The following is a 22,132-nucleotide window of genomic DNA, read 5'->3' on the forward strand; positions in this document are numbered from 1 at the left end:
CTTTATTTCATATACGGCCCGTCGCAGTAAATGATGTCATAAAATGCTTAGTGTTAGTGAAATTGCAGGAACCACAGATGTCTGAATGAAAATTGGAATGGTACAAATTGATGCTAATAGTGTCCCCGATACACATAAACAATTTAGAAAACCTCTTTACAATCCCTTTAAGCCATTTTTTTGTTACATGTGTAACATAGGATGAATCAGAGAAGCTGATAAAGCACATGAAGACTAATCATTGTAAATACATTGTATCTGAGTTTATTTTAAGCCATCAAGGTAAATAATAGGTGCAGGTGTTACAATGTTATTTTACTGCAGGTCAGGTCAAATAGTAGGAGTGGGCGTTAACTTCTCAAGCTTCTAGAAACTTCTAAACTAAAAGTGGAAATTCCAAAATTGTTCATATCCCCATCAGTTACCTATTGATATGACACGACTCGTTCAGTAGAATTTCCAAGTATAGTAGTTTCATGGTATAAGGTTACGTGTTATAGTTTAGGGTAAAAAATTTGGGGAAATCATTGTCCATAAAACTCACTATCAAGTTTCAGTCAATTTTTAGGGTCTTACAATTCCACTAAGCGTTTTATGACATCACAAGCAAGAAGGCCCTTCGATATCATTAGTAGCTTTTATAGTAGATGTCATCAAACACTTAGATATTTCAGTGGAATTGTAAGAACCACAGAAATTCATCTGAAACTTGGAATAATACTTATCAATGCTATCAGTGTCCCTGATACACAATAAAGTTTAGAAAACCTTTTCACATTTCCTTTAAGGCTAATTTTAAGTTTGACATGTGAAATGTTTGCTACTCCACCCTAATATTAACCCTGTAGGTTTCAACATATATTTTTTTATTTAGTAAAGTTAATTTGACTTTTTTTGGACTGACTCATACCTGTCTCATATAAAAATACACATTATTAGCTGTGTGGACTCTCTGAAAAGGGTGCAATACTTGACAAAACATCATATAAGTAACAATATGTGAAGATACTGAATAGACGAGGCGAAATGCCCAAGAAATGTTATGAGCAAAGTAGATTCTCTGAAATGAATGTTGAATTGGAAAAAAATAACTTTGAATATGGTGCATTGTGGACAAATCCAGTCCCAGAGAGTGAGCGAGAACTACTGGGCTGATATCACTCTTAACAGATCCTTTCTTAGTCCTGGCAGAACTTGACATTGTAGGGCCCATCATCATTATACCTATGAAGGAGCAGGAATGTGGACCATGAAAATCCCATTTAATATCATCACCAGCCTGGTGTTTACTTGCTGTATTGAAATTGGTCGGTTGTCAGAATTTTTTCAGGGGGAGAAATTCATTTTATCAGATTGCCCCCCTGTAGCTTAAGGCCTGATGTAACTAAGAAACAATAAGTTGTAGAAATATCTCGGTGAAATTTATTTATTTTTTACTTGCTGACTCATCATTATTGATTTTTTAATCTTAATCAGTTTTTCTTTTTGACATCTGTTATATTTCTGACATGTCAATTTTTTTATGTCAAAAGTTTTCTGTAATAACTGTATTTAAAATGTCAAAATGAATCAGGAACTGAACCTTCATTTTGAATTATCTGTTACAATTTTTTGAACTTTGCAAATCTAATGCAATATGACAGACAAAGGATGGCATGTTTCAGTCAATTTGAAAAAAGTTGTATTATGGTTAACTAGCTTTTTAATATTGTATCAGGGCCATTCATAGCTTCTATTTACATATACAAAGTTTAGAAAACCTCTTTACAATTTCTTTAAGTATAGGTGGTGGTCAGAAGTGAACTAGTTTGAAGAGTTCACTAGTATACAATTTTTGCTCTCGATTTAGTCATGATATTATTGATAAACAGAATAGTTTTGCTTGTAAAGGATTTTGTATATAGATAATTAAAGTATGCTATCTTCTCAAAATTGAGGTCAAAACTTTGTACTATTGAACAAATGAAATATTGTGAAACATCTAGACAATTAATTTCCGATCTTAGAGTAAGTTTAGAGCAGAACTACATGAATAATAGATAGAAAATATAACAGTAGCAGACGCTCTATCATTTTAAAAGTACATTGATTTTTGTATTAAATCTGATTGAAATGCCAATCTGGATGTTGTGGTTCTTAGAAAATTGAAATAATAAATCAGAACCTAAAGAATTATGTTGTAACTCAAAGAGTCCTCAGACAACTTTTTTTTATATTTTCCGCCACCCACAGAAAAAAAGTGAAAGATTCATTCTGATATTTTTCAAAGGGAATGAATCCTTTGTCATTTAAATCAAACATCTTTATGATATTATAAATTGATGTGACAGTGGGTGACTTTATCCAAATAGCTAGATATGAGACGATGAATTTTAAGTAACCAGAAGAATCATTTCCTGTAAGAGGGGATGCTCATTATACATTATTACTCATGAGTTATTGGGCTACGGATTGTATGTGCTAAATTCAACAAAACACACTGTAAAAAGCATGTTGATTGGTCAGAATGAAAATCATGTGAACAAGTTTTAGCTGCTAAAGTGAAACACAGTAGAAACATGTTGAAGAAACTGGTCCCCGTTCTAAAAAAATCTTACAAATAGAATTTTTTGTAAATGTTAGATTCGACTTGGAGAAATACCATACTAATGAGAAAATTGATCGTAAGATTTTACGTGGCCCTGAACATTACACTGTTAGTAGGGAGTCTCTACTTATAATTAATTAATAATACACAGAGTTAAAAATAGTGCCTGATTCACACCCCACAGACAGTAAAATCATTAAATTTTCACCTGCTTCCTTAAAGAGACAGGTTGAGATCAAGTACAGATCAAAACTTCTTTTGTCTTTCTTCCTTTTGTCTTCTACACTCACTATTCGGAAGAAAAACCCTGAACAAAGCAACCTTGATGGGCATTTTAAACACTTGAGTCACAATTTTATCATCTTAATGGATCAATAAACAAGATGCCAATTTACTTTTGAAAAGAAATCTGGACAAGTAATTCACCTTTTTAAGGAAAATGTGAAATATTGAAGCTCAAGTAAGTAAGAACATGAGGAAGTCTACCTAGAGGATTTAAAGATTAATATTAAAGATGTACCACAACGATGTATCTGTTCGAATAATAACATATATAGCTAATAAACTATCTTGATATTTTTCATACAGAAGAAAGGAACACAAGTTAAATGCCCTACAATTCAAAATAACATAGCACAGCATGCTTAATCTTCTAAAACACCTGATGCTACATGAGACTGGGTGAGTCATTCTTTTTAGATAATCAACATAACTAATCATGGTATCTCGATATTTTGGGCATAAGCAGCTGAATGTCTTTCAAAAAAAAAAATAAAGAACCGTACACTTCATGGATTTCATGTCCTGAGCAAAATCTGGGATTGATTTTACATGGATAACAACTTAGATTCACAAGGATTCTTTCTACCAGCTGTTCCTTGATCAAACCTCTCAGCATTGATCTTTTCTCAAATTATCCGTACCCACTCACAGCTGGGTCAACTGGAATTATGAGTGAAGATGACTAACTCAAGGTTGTCAGAGTTTCGATCAGAGTGCTGATCAAGATTAGAACCCACATCGACCATTTGATAGATGTTACTAAACATAACTTTGTCATGTAAAAACACAATATTCTAACTGACTGATATATAATATTATAAATAGCTAATCAAGTATTCTCTATATTTTTGACTACAGCTGGAAACGGCTTAATGTCCCATTGTTCAGAATAAAATATAAGTTCACTCAACAGCTCCACTTTAAATTCATTTTTACTTTCTCTGCATGTCATAGATTAATCAAACTTTATTACCTAATGTTACTGAGTACATCTTTTTTATCACAGCTTGTAACAAGGTCGCTGTGCTCTTTTGTTCATCAAACTCTGGTTTATTTTTTACATGTTTTTTTTCACTCTCCGGCTCATTTTTTTTAAATTCAACAGCCAGTCATAACATTAATCAAAAGAAACTTGGAGCCTCACCTAGTTACCAGAATCGTTCACTTTTATTATTCAATTTGGCACTTCCACATGAATGTTTCTGATAATCAACCCATTGATGTAGAGTTTTTAGATGAAAAACAGATAAGGACATGTATATAAGCAATATGGAACTTCCACATGTGTGCTTCTGATAATCAACCATTGTCACAATGTTGTTTGTTTTTGCATGAGAAACAGATATACACGTAGATAGGTATATTATTGCATTATTAAAACTTCTATTAGCAAGGACAGTTGTACTGATCAATATGTATGTTTATGACACTCAAGCAATTGTCAGTGACAGTTGCTATGATACATGATACTGAGAAGCGCATTAAACTCTGTGAAATGACTTCTGATTATTACGATCAACAATTCAACAGTGTTTTTTAGATATATATATCCCGAGTCAGTTATTAACACTAAGACTCTCTCCATAATCTGACAGATTGTCACTATCAATGTTCACTGTAATATAATTGATGGGGAAATGATGAAGGTCTCTATCTAAATATACAATATGCATCAATGTAATATCACATTTCAACGTTGACGAGTTGCAATTAGTTCCTTGTTGGTCTTTGAAAGATAGTTTAGTCAGAAAATCTGGGCAATGAATGAGATGTATATTCAGATAACGCTGCCACAAAAATTCAATCTAACGAATAATTTACAAATAGTTTCTTATTGAGGTTTCTTGACTTAGAAAAAATATAAATATACAAGCGTTTAGCCCAAAATAACAACCAATGAATTGGCTTGCATACAAACATAATGCTACCATAATAATGCTGCTGAGGTATCGTAACTCTGCGAAGGTAGTCTTGTTCTGCTGCCACACAATTGATTCCAATGAATGATTTGGAAATAGATCCCTAGAGAGATATGGAGAATCTGCATTATCTTGTTTTACTGGAATTTTGTCCACAATTAACATTGTCACAAAATATCCCCAAATAAATTGTTCCTCGATGATATCACAAATACGTTAAAATATCCAGTGTTTGTTAGCAATCCATGTATTAGGTAAAGAAATTTGTACCAATCAACTCTTCTGGAAGGTAGTCTTGTTTTACAGGTGTTTTAAACGCTGGGTTATATTTATATCCTTTACCATATCCTGCAACATAAATCATCAAAAACCATCAAAACATCAACATTTTTCAAACAGCACCATGAAAAACCAGCACCATGAAAATTGAGGAAATTTCTTTAAAACATGCAGCAATGGTTGACAGGCTGGTGGTATAGATACAACTGTAATTTGACAAGCCTGCCTTTTCAAAATGATAAGAGTTACAAAACCAAAATTGACAAGATAGTGGACAATTTGTTCATCCAAAAAATAATAATCCAAAAACAGTATTCAAGGGCCCTTAGGAAAAACCACGATGGTGAATAAATTATTGTCATCTGATTGGACGATAATCAAAATTGATTTAATTTCTAGTCTTATTATCCAATCAGATTACTGTAAATATCAACTCTAAATTTCATCTGTGTTACTCCTTTATAAACTTGATCTTAAACCCTCTCTAACTGTTCATGAACAAAGGGAAGTAACTCCAATTTACATTCACTACCTACTAACCTAGAGATTTATTAAGTTTACTGGTAGCATTACGTAGATGAAGAGGAACACCAGGTAAAGGTCCTTCGTGTTCTTGAATACATTTCTTGACTTTAGAATAGGCTGCAGTGATTTCAACTGACTTTGGTGCTCTGGCTAGATAGACTGCACATTGGGCTAGAATAACCTGAAAATGTACAATGTTTTGAGTCATTGGTACTTGAGAAGGGCAAGTAAAGTGGAATTACACATCTTACTATTGGGTACTTAGTTTGTTAATGGATGTTGATGTGGGCGATGCTATGCAGTGAAACATGTTGGAAATTTTGCCAGGATAGTGTCAATAACCAATTGTTGAGTGATCCCTAGATCAAGGAGAAAGCGTCTGACACACTGAGACACCTAGAGCTCATGCAAACGGCACAAGATTAAGGGTAATTGCACAAAAATAAAATTTCAAAACAAATTTTCTCCATCAGACTTAGAAAAGTCAAAGAATCTGGAACATGTACAACTTGTTAGACAGGAAAAGTAGAGGTAGCAAAAAGATTTAGAAAACAATATTACAACTCACCCCACATTCAGGCATACCAAGAAAATGACACGCCTGAAACGCTGCTACTGATTGGTTTAAAGCTTGAGGATCAGCCAATCCTGGAAGATATAACAAATTATCTGTACAAGGCTGGGTTAACTGAATCTTGCCTTATCAAGGTCAGTCCCATATTTGATGTGCGTATGTATGTGTTTTGCATTTGTAACATTATAGAAGTATTTTTTGAATGTTTTGTTTAAGCAAGTGAAAACTATTACCAATATCTTCACTAGCTGTTCTAACCAATCGTCTAGCGATATACAGTGGGTCTTCTCCCCCTTCTAACATCCTCATCAACCAATAGAGGGCAGCACTATCATCACTGCCTCGTATTGATTTCTGTAACGCTGATACTGTGTTATAGTGTTCTTCACCTGGAAACAGACGACAGATCTCTAATAGACTCAATTGACAGCAGATCATCTTGTGATTTTAACACATGACTTAGATAATGAAATTCGATATCAACCTAGCTGTTAATGGACAAATATAATCCATGAAAGCTTATAGGGACTATTTTTTTGGACACGTTTCTGATATATTTCTGCTATATCAAATTTATGAATATTTTTAAACTTAAAATTTCACCTGTTTTGTCGTATGTGATATGCGATCTTTGTAAACTGGTTTTAACATGTTCAACAGTTACTATAGCAACATCCTTATTTTCATTGGTGCCGTTATTACACTCAGCTATCTGTGACTGTAACGCCATCTGGAGACTGTTTAAAGCCGATCTAGCATCACCATCACACAGGTTTGCCAGCACTTCTAGAGCTTGGTCGGCTACCCAAACACTTGGTTCACAACTGGAATTAATTACATTAAGAATCGTTAATTAGGGTTCTGTAAATAAGTTCAGATGTGAAGTTGGTCCAAATCAAGCTTTTAGTGTTTACTGTTTTCCTGTTAAATCTTCCTGATGATGGCCTTAGTACCCATAGTTCTCATTGCTGTAGAGTCAAGATCAAGGGGAACAAATTCCTAATCTCACCTTTCACTGTTATCCATTTCATCTTCTGATTGAAATATCATCCCTCCCGACTCCTCTACGGCTCGTATTAATATTGTCTTCAACGCTTCCGTCGACAACTTCTCAAGAACAATAACTCTACATCGACTTAATAAGGCGCTGTTGACTTGAAAGGAAGGGTTTTCTGTGGTAGCTCCTATTAATGTTATCGTACCATCTTCAACATGAGGAAGAAGAGAATCCTGGAAATAATGAAGCGCAATTTGTCGAAAAAGAATTGGCCGCACTGGTTACATAAAAAGTTGTAAAGGTTTTTAACTTTTGTTTCCTGCAGACAACCATCCACTTATCCACTTACTGACTTTAGAATAAACAATTTGTCCTAATTTCAGCAAGATTCAAACTCCCAGGAATTATGACTAAAAGCCTACAGCCTTAACATATGTGACATAACTTTGTAATGGCCACTCCAATAGTGATGGGGTTAAGTTTCAAGAAATTATGTGACCAGTAAGACAAGCTATTGTTTAAAGGGTTAATCACAGTTGTCCTGATGAAAAACTTTGCATCCCTAACATCAGATGTCAATTAATTATTTATATATCCTGTCACCTGTTGTGTTTTATTAAATCTGTGAATTTCATCTAAAAACATAACAGTTTTACGCCGGAACATTTTCTGATCATTTTTGGCTACCTTAATAACTTCCTTGACATCGTTAACACCAGACGTAGTCGCTGACAACTGGACAAACTTAGAATTCCCCTTTTCTTTACATTGAGCTGCTATTATTCTAGCCAGTGTTGTCTGAAAAATGCCACAAATGAAATGAAATGAATGGTGTCATACTTTTCTTCACCATGTGGGCTAATATGTGTGCATTTGCCAGGACGGTGGAATTTTAACATGCACAGCCTGTTATATATCCAAATATGACAGCTTCTTTGAGTTTTGCTCTCCGCAATTTTTCATTGTGATCAAGAAACAGGTCCAACATGACATGCTTTGATTGATTATAAAAATGTTATTGGAACAAAACTTGGGTAGAAAAGTTGTTAGATTACAAAGGAGACAAAAATAAATGAGAAAACAAAACAGATAAAATTGTTATCTAATCCTAATAAAATTGAGAAGGTTTGCTTCTCTTAGTCAGACAATTCGTATTTACATTTAGAATCTTTGCTCGATTACAGCTGACAGCAATTTGAAATAAAAACTGTCTACCTTTCCACAACCAGGTGGACCCCACAATATCATGGATGGAATATGGTCACTTAGCAACAAGGAATGTAGCATACTTTTCTTCCCCACTGCTTTTTCCTGACCCACGTATCTTTCCAGAGATGACGGTCGCATCTGCTCTGCTAATGGCTTAAATGATGTTTTTTTGGTGTCCGTAGTCGTGGATCTCTTTTGAAAAAATGGATTAAATGTTGATTGCTTGAGGTTGGAACTAGAAGAGCTTGATGAACTTTCAACCTGTTGAACTGGGCTAGGGTTACTAGATCTACTCAGAATTTCGATACCCTGACTTTTAGATTGAGGCATTTTGTCCCCGTTCATCTCCAATTTCTTTTTTTGAAAAAATGAAGTTTGTTTGGTGTTCGAGTTGGTGGTAGATTTGGACCTAGAATCTGAAGTTGACGTTTGGTCTTCTGATGAAGATTTGTCATTCACATTGCTTGAATCCGTTACCAAAATGTCTGGAGATCCAGAACTACGACTGTCTTCTTCAATAACGATTGGCGAGTCCGATCTGGGATTTTCAGACCCCACATTGATTTTATGTCTTTTGTTGACAGTTTCACTACTTTCAGTTTCGTTTTGGTTAGTTTGTGGTCGGAGGCATCCCCACGCTGTTGAACTCAGTTCTGAAGATTTTCTTTTTCTTGATCGCTGAGTCGTGTTGTCCGCCGCATTTAGACATTCATTGACATGTTGTTCAATGGACGTCATTGCGAAGGATTCGCCGCAAACTGGACACTCGGAAATTTCATTGGACTCCATGTTTGTAGCCTTGGTTGATCAAGTCTTAAAAATATAGAACTGGTATAATCGGGACTATAATTCTCAAGCAATAATGAAAACTCCTTTGAGCTCATTTCTGAATACAACCTAAAGTCTTAAGGAAGTTTTGTATACATCTTTTCGTAGGCCCTTTCCATTGTGAAAAACATACAATTCAAAATAGGTTAGAAAAGGGTTAAAAATCTCCATCAAAATTCAGGAGAAATGTACTCAGATTCAGAGATCAAAAGAGCTTTAAAGAATGTACCTCTACTTTCAGTTTAAAGATGGCTGCAATGTTTTGAACTTTTACGTAATTTCTACAATGATTGGCGATTTTGAAGCGAAGTGAGGAAATCCATTGTTAGTATTGAATCACGTCTAACGACTTGGCTTATTATATTGAATTATTAGGTTTTACTTGATCAATTTAATGTAGGGAAACATTTAGATCTTTGGAAAATATAAAAAGTGCTGACCCCAGTTTTATCCAATTTTTGCATCATCTTACTCACAGTATGCAATGACAATGAAGCACAAGTTTTTAAAGTCCATCCCTTTGCTACACAACTAGTTGATGTCCTTGTCTTTGTTGGGAATAAATATCCAGCCTTTCTGATACCGGTACAAGTTATCAGAAGACTTACAGCTTGTGGTACTGAAACGAATACCAATCAACCTGTCTACATGTCGTTTATTTCAATAATTTGTATAGATGAGTTAACTCAATATTGTAGACGAGTTATTGTAGATGGTTAACACGATATTTTAGACCACCGTATTAAGAACAGTACTTTCTCCTATTTTAACAACGTTTTTATTCCATTAAGAGATTTGAAAGACACAATCCATTGCATATTATTTATTAACATTCATATTTGTGTTTGATTGGCTATTCCACTTAAAGATTATTTTACTAATATTGGTCAAGTTGTGTTACTAACTTGACAAGTTATCTTTTGACTTTTTTCATCTTTCTTATGTTTTCAGAACTGAAGCAGTAGAAAAAGAAAAACATACCGGTATTTAAGACATATAAAATGGCAAACTTGTTGATGTCGTCGAATGTTTCAACAATGAAGAAGTTACTATCTAACAGAATAATTCAAACTTGTGTCGTGAATTCATTAAAAAATGGATCATTAAATTGTCAAAATTGCCAGAACTTACAAAAAAGCTTCACAACTATTTCGAGGGTTAGAGGTTTAAAACTGAGACCTAGGGTAAGATGATTTGAGATATTGTAGATTGATGAAATTCTCCATCTTTTGCGGGACACAACCGAAATTCTTAAGATTACTGTCATTTTGGTCTTCCATCTTCACAATGTCAAGCTATTGTTAACTTCACACTTATACCTTGACTGCAGTGGTCATCTGTCTTGTTTCCAGAATGCAGCAATTTGATTGGATTGTACGCCAGCAAGTACAGACTCAAAATTATTTTTACTTCAGGAGATTCAACATTTCCGAGAAGAAGTTCAGGCTCTTGGCAAGATTCTACAACGCTCTGGTTTCTATGGCAGTAGAGAATTAACCAATTTGTTGGGATCAGGTATTGCCCTTTAAAATTAAATTCTTCCATTTTCAACATTTTTACGTAAAATTAGTAGCCTATGTATGCATTTAATAATGAAAATATTTTTGTACTCTGGAAATTTACACAAAGTATTATAATTACAGGAATTTGTTTGTATACAATGTACGTATAAATCCAGAATTATAATCATATTTTTTAACAGGAAGTCGGTGTTTTAGTACATCAAGCAGACGTCAGAATGATGAGAGAAATCGTGACGAAGATGATAAGAAACAGGATGATGAAAACCAAGATGAGAGACGTAGTAGACAAGGTATGTTCATTTGATTATAAGGAGAGTGAGGGGTCAGAGAATGGGAGGTTAGATGGTCCGATCATGACACGATAAGGTATGTTTACTTCAGAGATTGAGCTTGTTATAACAGAAATGTCTAAAAGAATTTACGTTACATTTCATTTCATCAGCCAACACTTGAGAAGAACAACAAGATGTATAACTCCATTCATTTTATATTTAACCTGCCCCAAGTATTTTTTATGTACTGAACGTGTTTCAGAGAAGTGTGATTTGCTCAATGTCTGTTTTTCTGTGATAAACGCCATTGTTGTGTATTTCAGGAAGGATGCTGTTGTCGTTTTTAATGGTGTACACAGTTTTATACATGTTCGTTAGCTTGATGGTTAATACTCAAATAGAAAAGACGTTATCCTGGAACGAGTTCGTGTCAGATTTAATGCTTAAAGGGGAGGTAATGTCCATAAATCAAATCCAATTCTTCATTTCATTAGCCTTGACTGGAGAAGAAAAGTAGGACGTAAAACTCTATTTCATTTCGTTACTAAATGATTTTTTGGATGAATTATTGACACACATTTGGTTTCTTCAATTCAAAGAAACTTCAAATCCTGTGTCTGTGCTTTCGTAATTTTGTCATTAGTACAAAGTTACATCTTTACTCTCTAAATGTCTCTGAAACAGGTGTATTATATTTGTATATTGTACAATGAAACTGTGTTCCATTATTTAATGTAATCTCCACCCCTAAATGTAACTTTAAGCAACCGCAAGTATATTGCTAACTATGATAATTTATTTTGTAGGTTGATCAAATCCACATCGTCCCTGGAAACGATACAGTTAGAATCAAGTTACATCAAGGTGCTATATTTCAAGGAAAACCAGTAAATATTAGCTTTTTATACACTAACCTGAAGATACCTTTGTTCTTGCCAAATTTACCTCATTGCACACTGAATGATAACTTTCATTCTATTGGCCCAATATGGCCCAATTGGATATAAAACTCGATTTCATTTCATTATAAGATCTGAACGACATTTAGAAGTGGAGAGTAGATATAACAAAAAGCCAAGGAGTATATTGTAAATTGTGTTGAAACGTTATGTACTTTGTTATTAAAGAAGTGAGTTATACCATAATATACCCCTTTTGTTTTTTGTTATATTCACTTCATTAGTTCAATAAGGTACAGAACCTTAGCAGAACTAGATACAGAACAATAGGGCTGTAAAGGTGAGTTTTGTTGTTGTAGGTATTGTACCCCTATATGAGACTCCAGGTGGCTGATACAACCAGATTAGAAGAGAAAATTCGAAAGATTGAACAAGATATTGGAGTGAAGGTGGAAGATCAGGTGTCTATATCGTATTGGAGACCAGGGTAAATATAATATTAAATCGGGACATTTTACTAGAACATCTGTGTGGCGCTCGATTGTTGAGTTCTGAACAGGTTGCGTCTGTTCCATTTCAGAATGTTTCTCAATCGAACGCCACGGAAACAGATATGTTACATTCAATATTTCTTTCTTCAGCATTTTGAATTCTATCCAGACTATTTTTGCGGCACACATGGAACGTGTTCGCTACTCTGTTCAAACTTGAACGTCCAGTTAAAAAGATTCACCTTTTTTACAGTTTAGCCCGATTTGTTCATTTCTTGTGATTTCAATGGGTAGATTCACAATAATAACATTGTTTCATAGAACATATTTGCATGCTTTTTGTGTGTTTATATTTACAAAACAAAACATAATTTTAATTTTGATTCCAGAGCTACAGAATCTATAGGAGCGATGTTAATAGTGTGTGGAATTCTGGCCATGGTGCTCATGTTATTAGGGAGAAGTCTGAAAAAGATGCCTACAGATATGATGGTAGGTCAAAGTTAATGAAATTTAGTCCCCAAAGGTATAAAACAGTAACATCCTGAACAATTTATATTAAAGGAGATCTCTATACATGCAAAAAGATGACTTATTCAATGTTTCATTTACAAATACAACGAATAAGGTTTGAGGATCCTGTCTACCAGCTGATTCTTGACATAAATCATTCCTGGATAACTCTTACCCATTTAATGCTGGATCTACTGGAACAATCAAACAACTCCAACCAAGAACCCACAACCACCATCTTTTTGTGGGTCGCTGTTACCAATTGGGAAACGATGAATGGCTACAGATATTCTTCAGATTATCTATCATATAACTGAAAAAAATTATTGGCATACATACCTTATTCAATTATTTACCAGGGTGGAATGCAGCGTGCAAAGTTTGTTCGAGTGGATGTCCAGTCTCAACAGAATAAAGATAAAGCTATAAGATTTAAAGATGTGGCTGGACTAAGAGAGGCTAAACAAGAAATGTTAGAATTTGTAGATTATCTAAAAACCCCAGATAGATACAAGGTTCGTGTCATTTCATTGTTACAATCAAATTTTATTGTGAAAATATCAGAATTGGTGTTTAAAAAATGTACGATTCAGGCCAAAGATTTTTTATGAAAAACGAACAGAATTATACCCTTTTTTCACTTCATTAATCCACTAGCCCAATAAGATACAGAACAGAACGTTCATTAAATTTCCAAATAGTTGAAACATGCTATGCTACAACTAGAATTATGTCCCTTCCTGTTTGAACACTTATCAAGTGTCAAGTACGCATCATGTATTTCATTAGCCAAGTAAAGTGCTGAAAATGAGACATTGAATTTAATAAGACTTTTGTTATTGTCATCGTTTGGTTTAATTTCAGGAATTGGGAGCTAAGATTCCACGAGGTGCCATCTTGTTAGGTCCACCAGGGTGTGGTAAGACATTGTTAGCCAGGGCAGTGGCCTCGGAGGCAGGTGTACCCTTTCTAGCCATGGCAGGGTCAGAATTTGTAGAAATGATAGGAGGTAAGAAGGTCATTTCTTTCATGAGAATCTGTTCCAGCTTTTCAGAATTCATCAGGGATACTGATAGCATCAATTTACACCATTCCAATTTACAATCTGGGGATCTTGCAACTCCACTAAATCTTAAGTGTTTAACCCTAAAGAGATTATAAAAGATTTTCTAAAGTTTTTATGTGTATCGCAGACACTGATAGCATCAATTCACATCATTCCAATTTTCAACCAGACGTCTGTGGTTCCTGCAATGAGTGTTCCTGATGCACACAATAAAACAAAACCTCTTTACAACCACTTTAAAGTATAAAAATACAGTGCTGAAGGCTTGAATGTTGTTTTGTGGTTTGGATCGTTAGTACTTGGTTGATATATGTTGTTATAAGATGGCTCTCATTGGTTTTTGGCTTCTGACTTATTGAAATTGTACCATTTTCTTCAAGGTGTGGGAGCTGCAAGAGTTCGAGATTTATTTAAAGAAGCTAAGAAGAAAGCACCATGTATTGTTTATCTTGATGAAATTGATGCCATTGGTCGAAAACGTGGCGGAGGGTAACTATTATTATTATTATTACTTCTTTTCATGTTAATTATAAAGTTGGGAAAGAGAAGCGGGAAAATGGTGTTGCCATGATAAAATTTCCCTCATTGCACACAGCATTGCATTGTCTTTTTTTCCTTCTTCTATGCTATGCTACCGGTAAGGTTTCTGAAAGAGAATACAAGGAGAAACTGGCAATATTTGACAAGGATAACAACTTGGATTTCCAGGATTTTGTCTACCAGCTGATCCTTGAGATTGGAACTGGAATAATGCACATGACACCAAAAGTCTTATGCTCTAAAGAATTGAATTCAATTGAATTCACCTTACCTATTAGTAGACTATTGTCGCTATCCTGGAAAAATTTTCCCTCAATGTACACTGCATAGCATTGGGCGTCCTCCATCAGTCAAAATATGCAGAATGTTGGATGTCAATCTACCATTTCATTTGACCTCTTTCCAACTTTTATATTTCTTTTTAATCAGCTGGTCCTTGTTCAAGCCTCTGCAGAATATTTATAATAGAATGTCAGAAAATTTCGAAAGATTTGTAGAATAGCTTGAGCTAGAGTTTGCTTTAACAATGTGTAAGATTTTCTTTCTTTATCTGATGAATATATATTTCAGACCATCAAGTAGTTCAGAAGAGGAGAGTACGTTGAATCAGTTACTGGTAGAAATGGACGGAATGGAGACCAATAAAGGCGTCATCATGTTAGCCTCAACTAACAGAGCTGATGTTTTAGATAATGTAAGTCAAGGGGGATAGTCTTGCATCTTGTTCAGAGAGTCTGCATAGATAATGTGTATATGTTTGTTAGGTTTGTCAACTTGACATCATTTTCAGAGAGTCCACATAGCTAATAATGGTTAGTTGATATTTTGTTTTGTCTACTGAGTACCCTTTCCCCCTCTTGGTTAGTGAAATTAAGGATCAATTTAATCTATTGTAACATCAGAGAGTCCACATAGCTAATAATGTTTATTTGGTTAAGCTTGGTCAACTTGGTATCTCTTTCAGAGAGTGCACATAGCTTATATTGTTTATTATATATTTTGGTTTGACAGCTCAGTATTCCTGTTGATAGTGGATGTAAAATTAGTTTGAATCAGGGAAGAAAAGTAGGACATAAAACTCCAGGTCATGTATTCTCGAAACGATCTTCGCGCTAGGATGTCCTAGATTCTTATCTTTTAACATTGATTCTAGGATATCCTAGGTTCTTATCTTCTAACATTGATTTTAAGACATCCTAGGTTCTTATCTTCTAACATTGATTCTAGGATATCCTAGATTCTTATCTTCTAACATTGATTCTAGGATATCCTAGGTTCTTATCTTCTAACATTGATTCTAGGATATCCTAGGTTCTTATCTTCTAACATTGATTTTAAGACATCCTAGGTTCTTATCTTCTAACATTGATTCTAGGATATCCTAGATTCTTATCTTCTAACATTGATTCTAGGATATCCTAGGTTCTTATCTTCTAACATTGATTCTAGGATATCCTAGGTTCTTATCTTCTAACATTGATTCTAGGATATCCTAGGTTCTTATCTTCTAACATTGATTTTAGGAAATCCTAGGTTCTTATCTTCTAACATTGATTCTAGGATATACTAGATTCTTATCTTCTAACATTGATTTTAGGAAATCCTAGCACTAAGATCGTTTTGAGAATACGTGGCCTGTTCACTATAAATAATAACTGTTCTGTTTCAAGGCTTTATTACGTCGTGGAAGATTTGACCGACATATTACAATAGATCTGCCTACTATGATAGAACGAAGGGAAATATTCGAGATGTACACCAAGAAATTAAAAACATCAACGTCAGCTGAGAGTTTATCACCTAAATTAGCTCAGCTTTCACCTGGCATGAGTGGCAAGTAGTGATATTATTCTTAAATAGATTGTAAAGAGATTTCTTACATTTTTATGTGTATCGGAGACACTGATAGCATCAATTTGTACCTTTCCAATTTTCAATCAGATGTCTGTGGTTCCTGCAATTCCACTAAAACTTAACGCTTAATGACATAGCTATCACAAAGGCAGCAGCTTTTGCAATAGTGACGTCATAGTACAATTAAGTTAAGATTATGTCATTGTGTTATATTTATTATAATAGGTGCTGATATAGCTAATGTATGTAATGAAGCTGCCATTCATGCTGCCAGATATTCTAAAACAATTATAGAACCTGTTGACTTTCAACATGCTTTAGAAAGAATTATAGCAGGTATTTATTATTTTATAACTAGTAAAAACTAGTATATACTTATACTCACCATCCATAAACTGAATTTAAATTCATAAAGAGAAATTCTACAAGTTATAGTCCAGAAGCTAAAGTCTACTAGCAAACAAGTGGACATGAAATGAGCAAGTTGGATCATTGGAGACAAAATGAAGAACAAAATCATGTGTGCTGAAGGAGTAAGAAACTTGATAATGTAACCTGTATGTGTTTCTAAACGTAGTATATAATAAAACTAGAAGTAGTATATCTATATATCTTGTGTTTTTAATGTTACCTGTATGTGTTTCTAAACGTAGTATATAATAAACCTAGAAGTAGTATATCTATATATCTTGTGTTTTTAATGTTACCTGTATGTGTTTCTAAACGTAGTATATAATAAACCTAGAAGTAGTATATCTATATATCTTGTGTTTTTAATGTAACCTGTATGTGTTCCTATACGTAGTATATAATAAACCTAGAAGTAGTATATCTATATATCTTGTGTTTTTAATGTTACCTTCCTACTTCTATATATCATACAAATTTCAAACCAATTTATGTTATAATTAAGGTGCTGCGAAGAGGTCAAGGTTATTGTCTCCGTCAGAAAAGAAAGTTGTAGCGTACCACGAATCAGGACATGCTCTAGTTGGTTGGATGTTGAAATATACAGATGCTTTATTAAGAGTGAGTTCATACAGTTGCTTTATTTTTTTCTCAGTTTTACATTTTACCACAAAAATTATAAATTGTTGTCATTTTTTTGTCATAAACTTATAATTAAATCACAACCATTAGGACGTAAGTTTTTCATTTCATATTCATAAATTTTGATTATTCCAGATATCTATCGTGCCTCGTACTAACAATGCCCTCGGTTTTACTCAGTTTCTACCCCAAGATAAAAAACTCTACAGTAAACAAGAGGTAAGTGAAAACGCCAAACTCAAACACGTTATAAAAACTGAAGTGAAATCTACATGCTACAACCTTAAACCTTGAAATCTTCCCCTTACTGCTGATATCATAATACAACATGCCATGATACACGTTAATACATCTATCAATCAAATATTTTGATAACCATATGCACAGAACATGTACCTTTTTCTCTTTTAATTTTACTTGGAGAGTGAAATATGATTCTCATGATGATGATTTTACAACTATGAAATTGGTGGAGTTTGATTATATCAATATATTTAGTTGTTGTTTTATTTGTAGTTATTTGAAAGAATGTGTATGGCACTAGGAGGTCGAGCTGCAGAAGTTATAATATTTAATCAGACTACTACTGGTAGGTGTTATATCAATATCATTTGATTACTGTCTTATACAAGCTTCAACAGTGGTTTCTGTAATTAATTGAGTAGTGACCACAATTATCAAGGGGGGCTCACATCCAATTCTTACCCTATTTTAAATGTAAGGAGGGGCAATAAATGGGCCAGCATCTGAATGCTTGGAAGAGATTTGGAGTAAGATTTTCAATGCAAAAAGATGAAGATGCCAGTCCACATCCTATCTGGACCTGTGCAGACCTGAGCATGTATCTGGTTCTTCTATTTTTTTTACCAAAAACTTATCAATAATCCTGCATCTTATAATACACCAGACACTGTACCTCATCAATTTAGACATGCATAATAAAATGGTATTTGGTTCCCATGTATAACACCTGATATAAAACATACGCTATTTGTCATGATTATTTGAATTATTAACCTTGTGATTTTTAGGAGCCCGAGATGACCTTGATAGAGTGACGAAGTTGGCATTTGAACAGATCAGATCTTACGGAATGAATGAGAACATTGGACCTATAGCATTCCCTGCTGAAGCCGAGGGTTCTATAACTGGTGGAAAACCCTACAGTAAAAAATTAGCAGCCACCATGGATGAGGTAATGGATAGGAGAACTGAGGTTGACCTTGAAACTGACAGGATCTGAGATCAATTGGGCTTTTAATGTCAGCAATTGGAAGAACCTGGTCGATCTTAGTGCTTGGATGTCCTAAGGTCTTAATTTTAAACTCTGTTTCTAGGATAACCTATTGCTATGATTGTTTTGAGAATACCTGGCCTGGTTTCAACAGTTATATTATTTGATTGTTGGTGTACTGGACTTTGCAGACCAACCCACTGAACATAATGACTGCATTTTCTGAGGTTATGGGAAATATTTTTTGCTAATTATTATTATTTTTTTTTATAGGAGGCACGTGCCATGATAGCTCACGCTTTCTCTAAAACAGTGGAATTACTTGAAGCCAATAAAGATAAATTACATAAGGTACAGTCTTAGTATCTCATATTGCTTTTTTTTTAATATTTGAAAAGTCACGGACATCCTGACGATAACAGACCTGCACCCTCCTGTGGCAAGCCTTTTTAGGGCAAAATAAAACTGTGCATTATACAAGCAAATATACAATATATGTAGAAGAGATCAAAGATATTAAACAGTATCTTACAATACAATTGATAGATTTTAATCCTTACATCCTTTTGCCACATTGATGTTTTGTGACAAGGAACACAGAATTCCAAAAAATAGACACGATATAGCCCACCATGCTTGAACACTCCATTTTATTATTTTTCCAGCTATCTGGTGTATTATTAGAAAAAGAAGTTTTAAATTACGAAGAAATCAAGAAACTAATTGGTCCACCTCCATTTGGTGAAAAAAATACCATAGAAACGATTGGTTGGGAAGGTGATTTACCTTCACCTGATACGATTCCTGCAACAGAACCACGGAAAGACGCAGAAATCTGAAGAAGTGGCTTTTTTGTGAAATAAATTAAATCTGTATTTGAAAAATCCAAATACCAAATTAGGATTATTACCTTAGTGGACTCTCTGAAAGGGAGGCTGATTTGATAACTTATACGTATCTTTTTAAATAGAGATGTCAAGTTGAAAAACTTAAATAAACATTAAACATTAAACATTATTATCTTTGTGGACAAACCAATGTGCAGAATGGCATCTACCAGTTCAGAAGGGATTGTGGCTCAACATTTCAAACAGTGTATTTGTAATTTGGAGTGTATTTGTACAATCTATTACCACTATTAAGTAATAAATTATAAATGTATCGTGTTTAAATTAAGTATGATTTAACATGGATTATTTATACTTTTCGTGGTAACTTCTATAAGTATAGACTGGGAAGGGGGGAGGGAAACCACAACCACCCATTCTCAAGTTACCCCAGTCCCACCATGGAGAGATAGAAAGATTACTGCTTCACTTTGGCCCTTGGACCTTATACAGACAAAAAGAAAGTGATGTCAGGTTATCAATGATTCATAGTGGTCAGAAGAATTGTTTTCACACTATAAATCTTTATATTTTCTGAAAAATAATTTCATTTTCTCAATCTAGGCTAAATAATTGCCCCTTGTCCATCAATCGCATGACCAGTTTGGCAAGCCCTGTATAAGTTATAAAACTGTGCATTATACACGCAAATATACGGTATCTAATTTATTGGTAATAATTCGAATGTTAATCAATTTAGGATTTAAATTGGCTAAATACAATCAAGTCTGGCTACGGGCGTGTAAAATCGTAAAAACCAAGCCTTAATCTACAAAGCGCCAATCTACAGCGAATAGGCATCTCTTGGTGTTTTACTAAACAAACGATGCTTTCACTTTTAAGAACATTACCATCTTTGACCGAGTTTTCAAATCTAAATCCATCACAGCTTTTGGTATGCGCTATTTAAAATTAACAATATTCAGTGTATCTTTTCTTTTAAAATTATCTGTAGCCCACAGAAAAAACCTATTATCCTCTAGATCGTTTTTAGCTTCTCATGCACCATTTAATTTGATGATATATGAAACTTTCTATTAAGAAACAGAAAAACCCTATTATCCACTATTAGTCACGTGATATTTATTCGTACTATAATACTAAGTTAGAATATAAAACATCACTATAGTAACTATTGCACGTGAAACATTTCTTTTTAACTTATTCTATAGTTTAATGGAATGAAAAACCGGATATCGCTCAAAAAATTTCAAATGTGAGAAGTGAATTGGTAGATTATAAATGTAGGCCTAATGCACAATTTGTCAGTAAACACTGACTGTAAATTTTGAGTGCACGGGACAACTTGGTAGTTTGGATTTTACGTAATATTTTGGATCGGATAAAACGGATTAAATTATTGAAACCAGATCAGACATTGAGAGGGTTAAACCCAATTGAAACGGATCAGTAACAGAAATTGGATCAAGTGTTTGGTTTTCAGCTGAGACAAGCTTACAGTAAGGACAGATTTTCCGGAAAAAAAATTACTTGCTAAACGGATTAAAGCGGATTAATATCGCAAGTATCTTGTATGCGATCAGATTTTGATAGGGCCTAGTGTTTTTTTACGAGGGACGTTTCGAGGACTTCGAGGAATTCATAAAATTCAGCAGAACAAGAGAAAACCGGATCGAAGTCGAATAAAATACGGATCAAATCCTAATAGTTTGACTTTCAGGAAGAATTCTCAATCAAAAAGGAAGTTTGCGAGATTGAGAAACCATCAGGCTAACATTGACTAATCTGGATTTGTTTTTACCCTAACAGATCGAAATCCTGGTCCAGCTAACCCATCAGTGTTACTGTTATCAAAAGGAAAACGGATTGAAGCGGATTCAAATATAACAGCTAGTGAATCTTGAAAACTTATAACTAGGTTCTACTTTATTGTGACAGACGTCGAAATGATATGGTAAAATAAGAAAATCCTATGGACATATGCTTCAAGAGTATTTATTAATATTCAACATTTCAATGTGGTTCTCACATCGTCATCAGGAATATAATGAATACAAACAATAAGAAAGATGAAATAGTGTTGTGAGGCAATCGGACCTCTTTCTTCAGATTATGCAGATATGATTGTGACGCTGTTATTCAATGAATGATTTTGAATAAGCGTGAATTAATGAATAAGGTTGAATAACTATTTTCCATTGAATAATTTGAATAGCGTTTATCACAATCATCGCCTTATTTCTTTGTAATAATTTATTGGTGTGAGAAAATGGTTTTATGTGTCAACTTCCTTCTGAACTAACAAAAGATCTTCCAAAACAAAACACGATTTTATCAATTTTTGAATTTTCTTGAATCATTATCTGTTAAATTATTACAATTTGTTTAACGCTTTGATAACATTCAATACGGAGAATTTTGATAATTTTTGAAGTTTTTAAAAAGAAGTTAAACACTCCTTCAAAGTCAGAAATATTCCTTAGTGTGTGGTCATTGAAAAATCGTCAGGTGTAAAAATAATTGTAGCGTTGACAAGGAATTGTATTGAGCACTATTTTAACAGTGAAAATATTTTATACTTGTATCAATAACAGTTTACTATAACAATATTGAAGTTTGAAAGATTGAAGTGTAACTGCGGA

At 33.9% G+C, this 22,132-nt stretch overlaps 2 protein-coding genes across 2 annotated transcripts; one reads left to right on the forward strand and one right to left on the reverse strand.

Moving 5' to 3' along the window:
• Positions 1–4,686: 4,686 nt before the first annotated feature.
• Positions 4,687–9,161, reverse strand: LOTGIDRAFT_236835 (hypothetical protein; the record flags this gene model as incomplete). The annotated part of the gene is made up of 8 exons (XM_009067982.1): positions 4,687–5,136; positions 5,608–5,773; positions 6,161–6,240; positions 6,400–6,555; positions 6,770–6,990; positions 7,176–7,396; positions 7,767–7,862; positions 8,379–9,161. The coding sequence occupies 8 exons, from the start codon at positions 9,159–9,161 to the stop codon at positions 5,039–5,041; spliced, it is 1,821 nt and encodes a 606-aa protein (XP_009066230.1). The 3' UTR covers positions 4,687–5,038.
• Positions 9,162–11,377: 2,216 nt separating this feature from the next.
• On the forward strand, positions 11,378–19,481 carry LOTGIDRAFT_133988 (hypothetical protein; the record flags this gene model as incomplete). The annotated part of the gene is made up of 16 exons (XM_009067983.1): positions 11,378–11,449; positions 11,802–11,882; positions 12,254–12,381; positions 12,775–12,877; positions 13,258–13,413; positions 13,763–13,907; positions 14,345–14,453; positions 15,075–15,198; positions 16,175–16,334; positions 16,584–16,694; positions 17,272–17,387; positions 17,544–17,627; positions 17,925–17,997; positions 18,440–18,603; positions 18,916–18,993; positions 19,308–19,481. The coding sequence occupies 16 exons, from the start codon at positions 11,378–11,380 to the stop codon at positions 19,479–19,481; spliced, it is 1,878 nt and encodes a 625-aa protein (XP_009066231.1).
• Positions 19,482–22,132: the final 2,651 nt, after the last annotated feature.

This window comes from Lottia gigantea, assembly GCF_000327385.1.
Source record: "Lottia gigantea unplaced genomic scaffold LOTGIsca_88, whole genome shotgun sequence".
NCBI lineage: Eukaryota > Metazoa > Mollusca > Gastropoda > Lottiidae > Lottia > Lottia gigantea.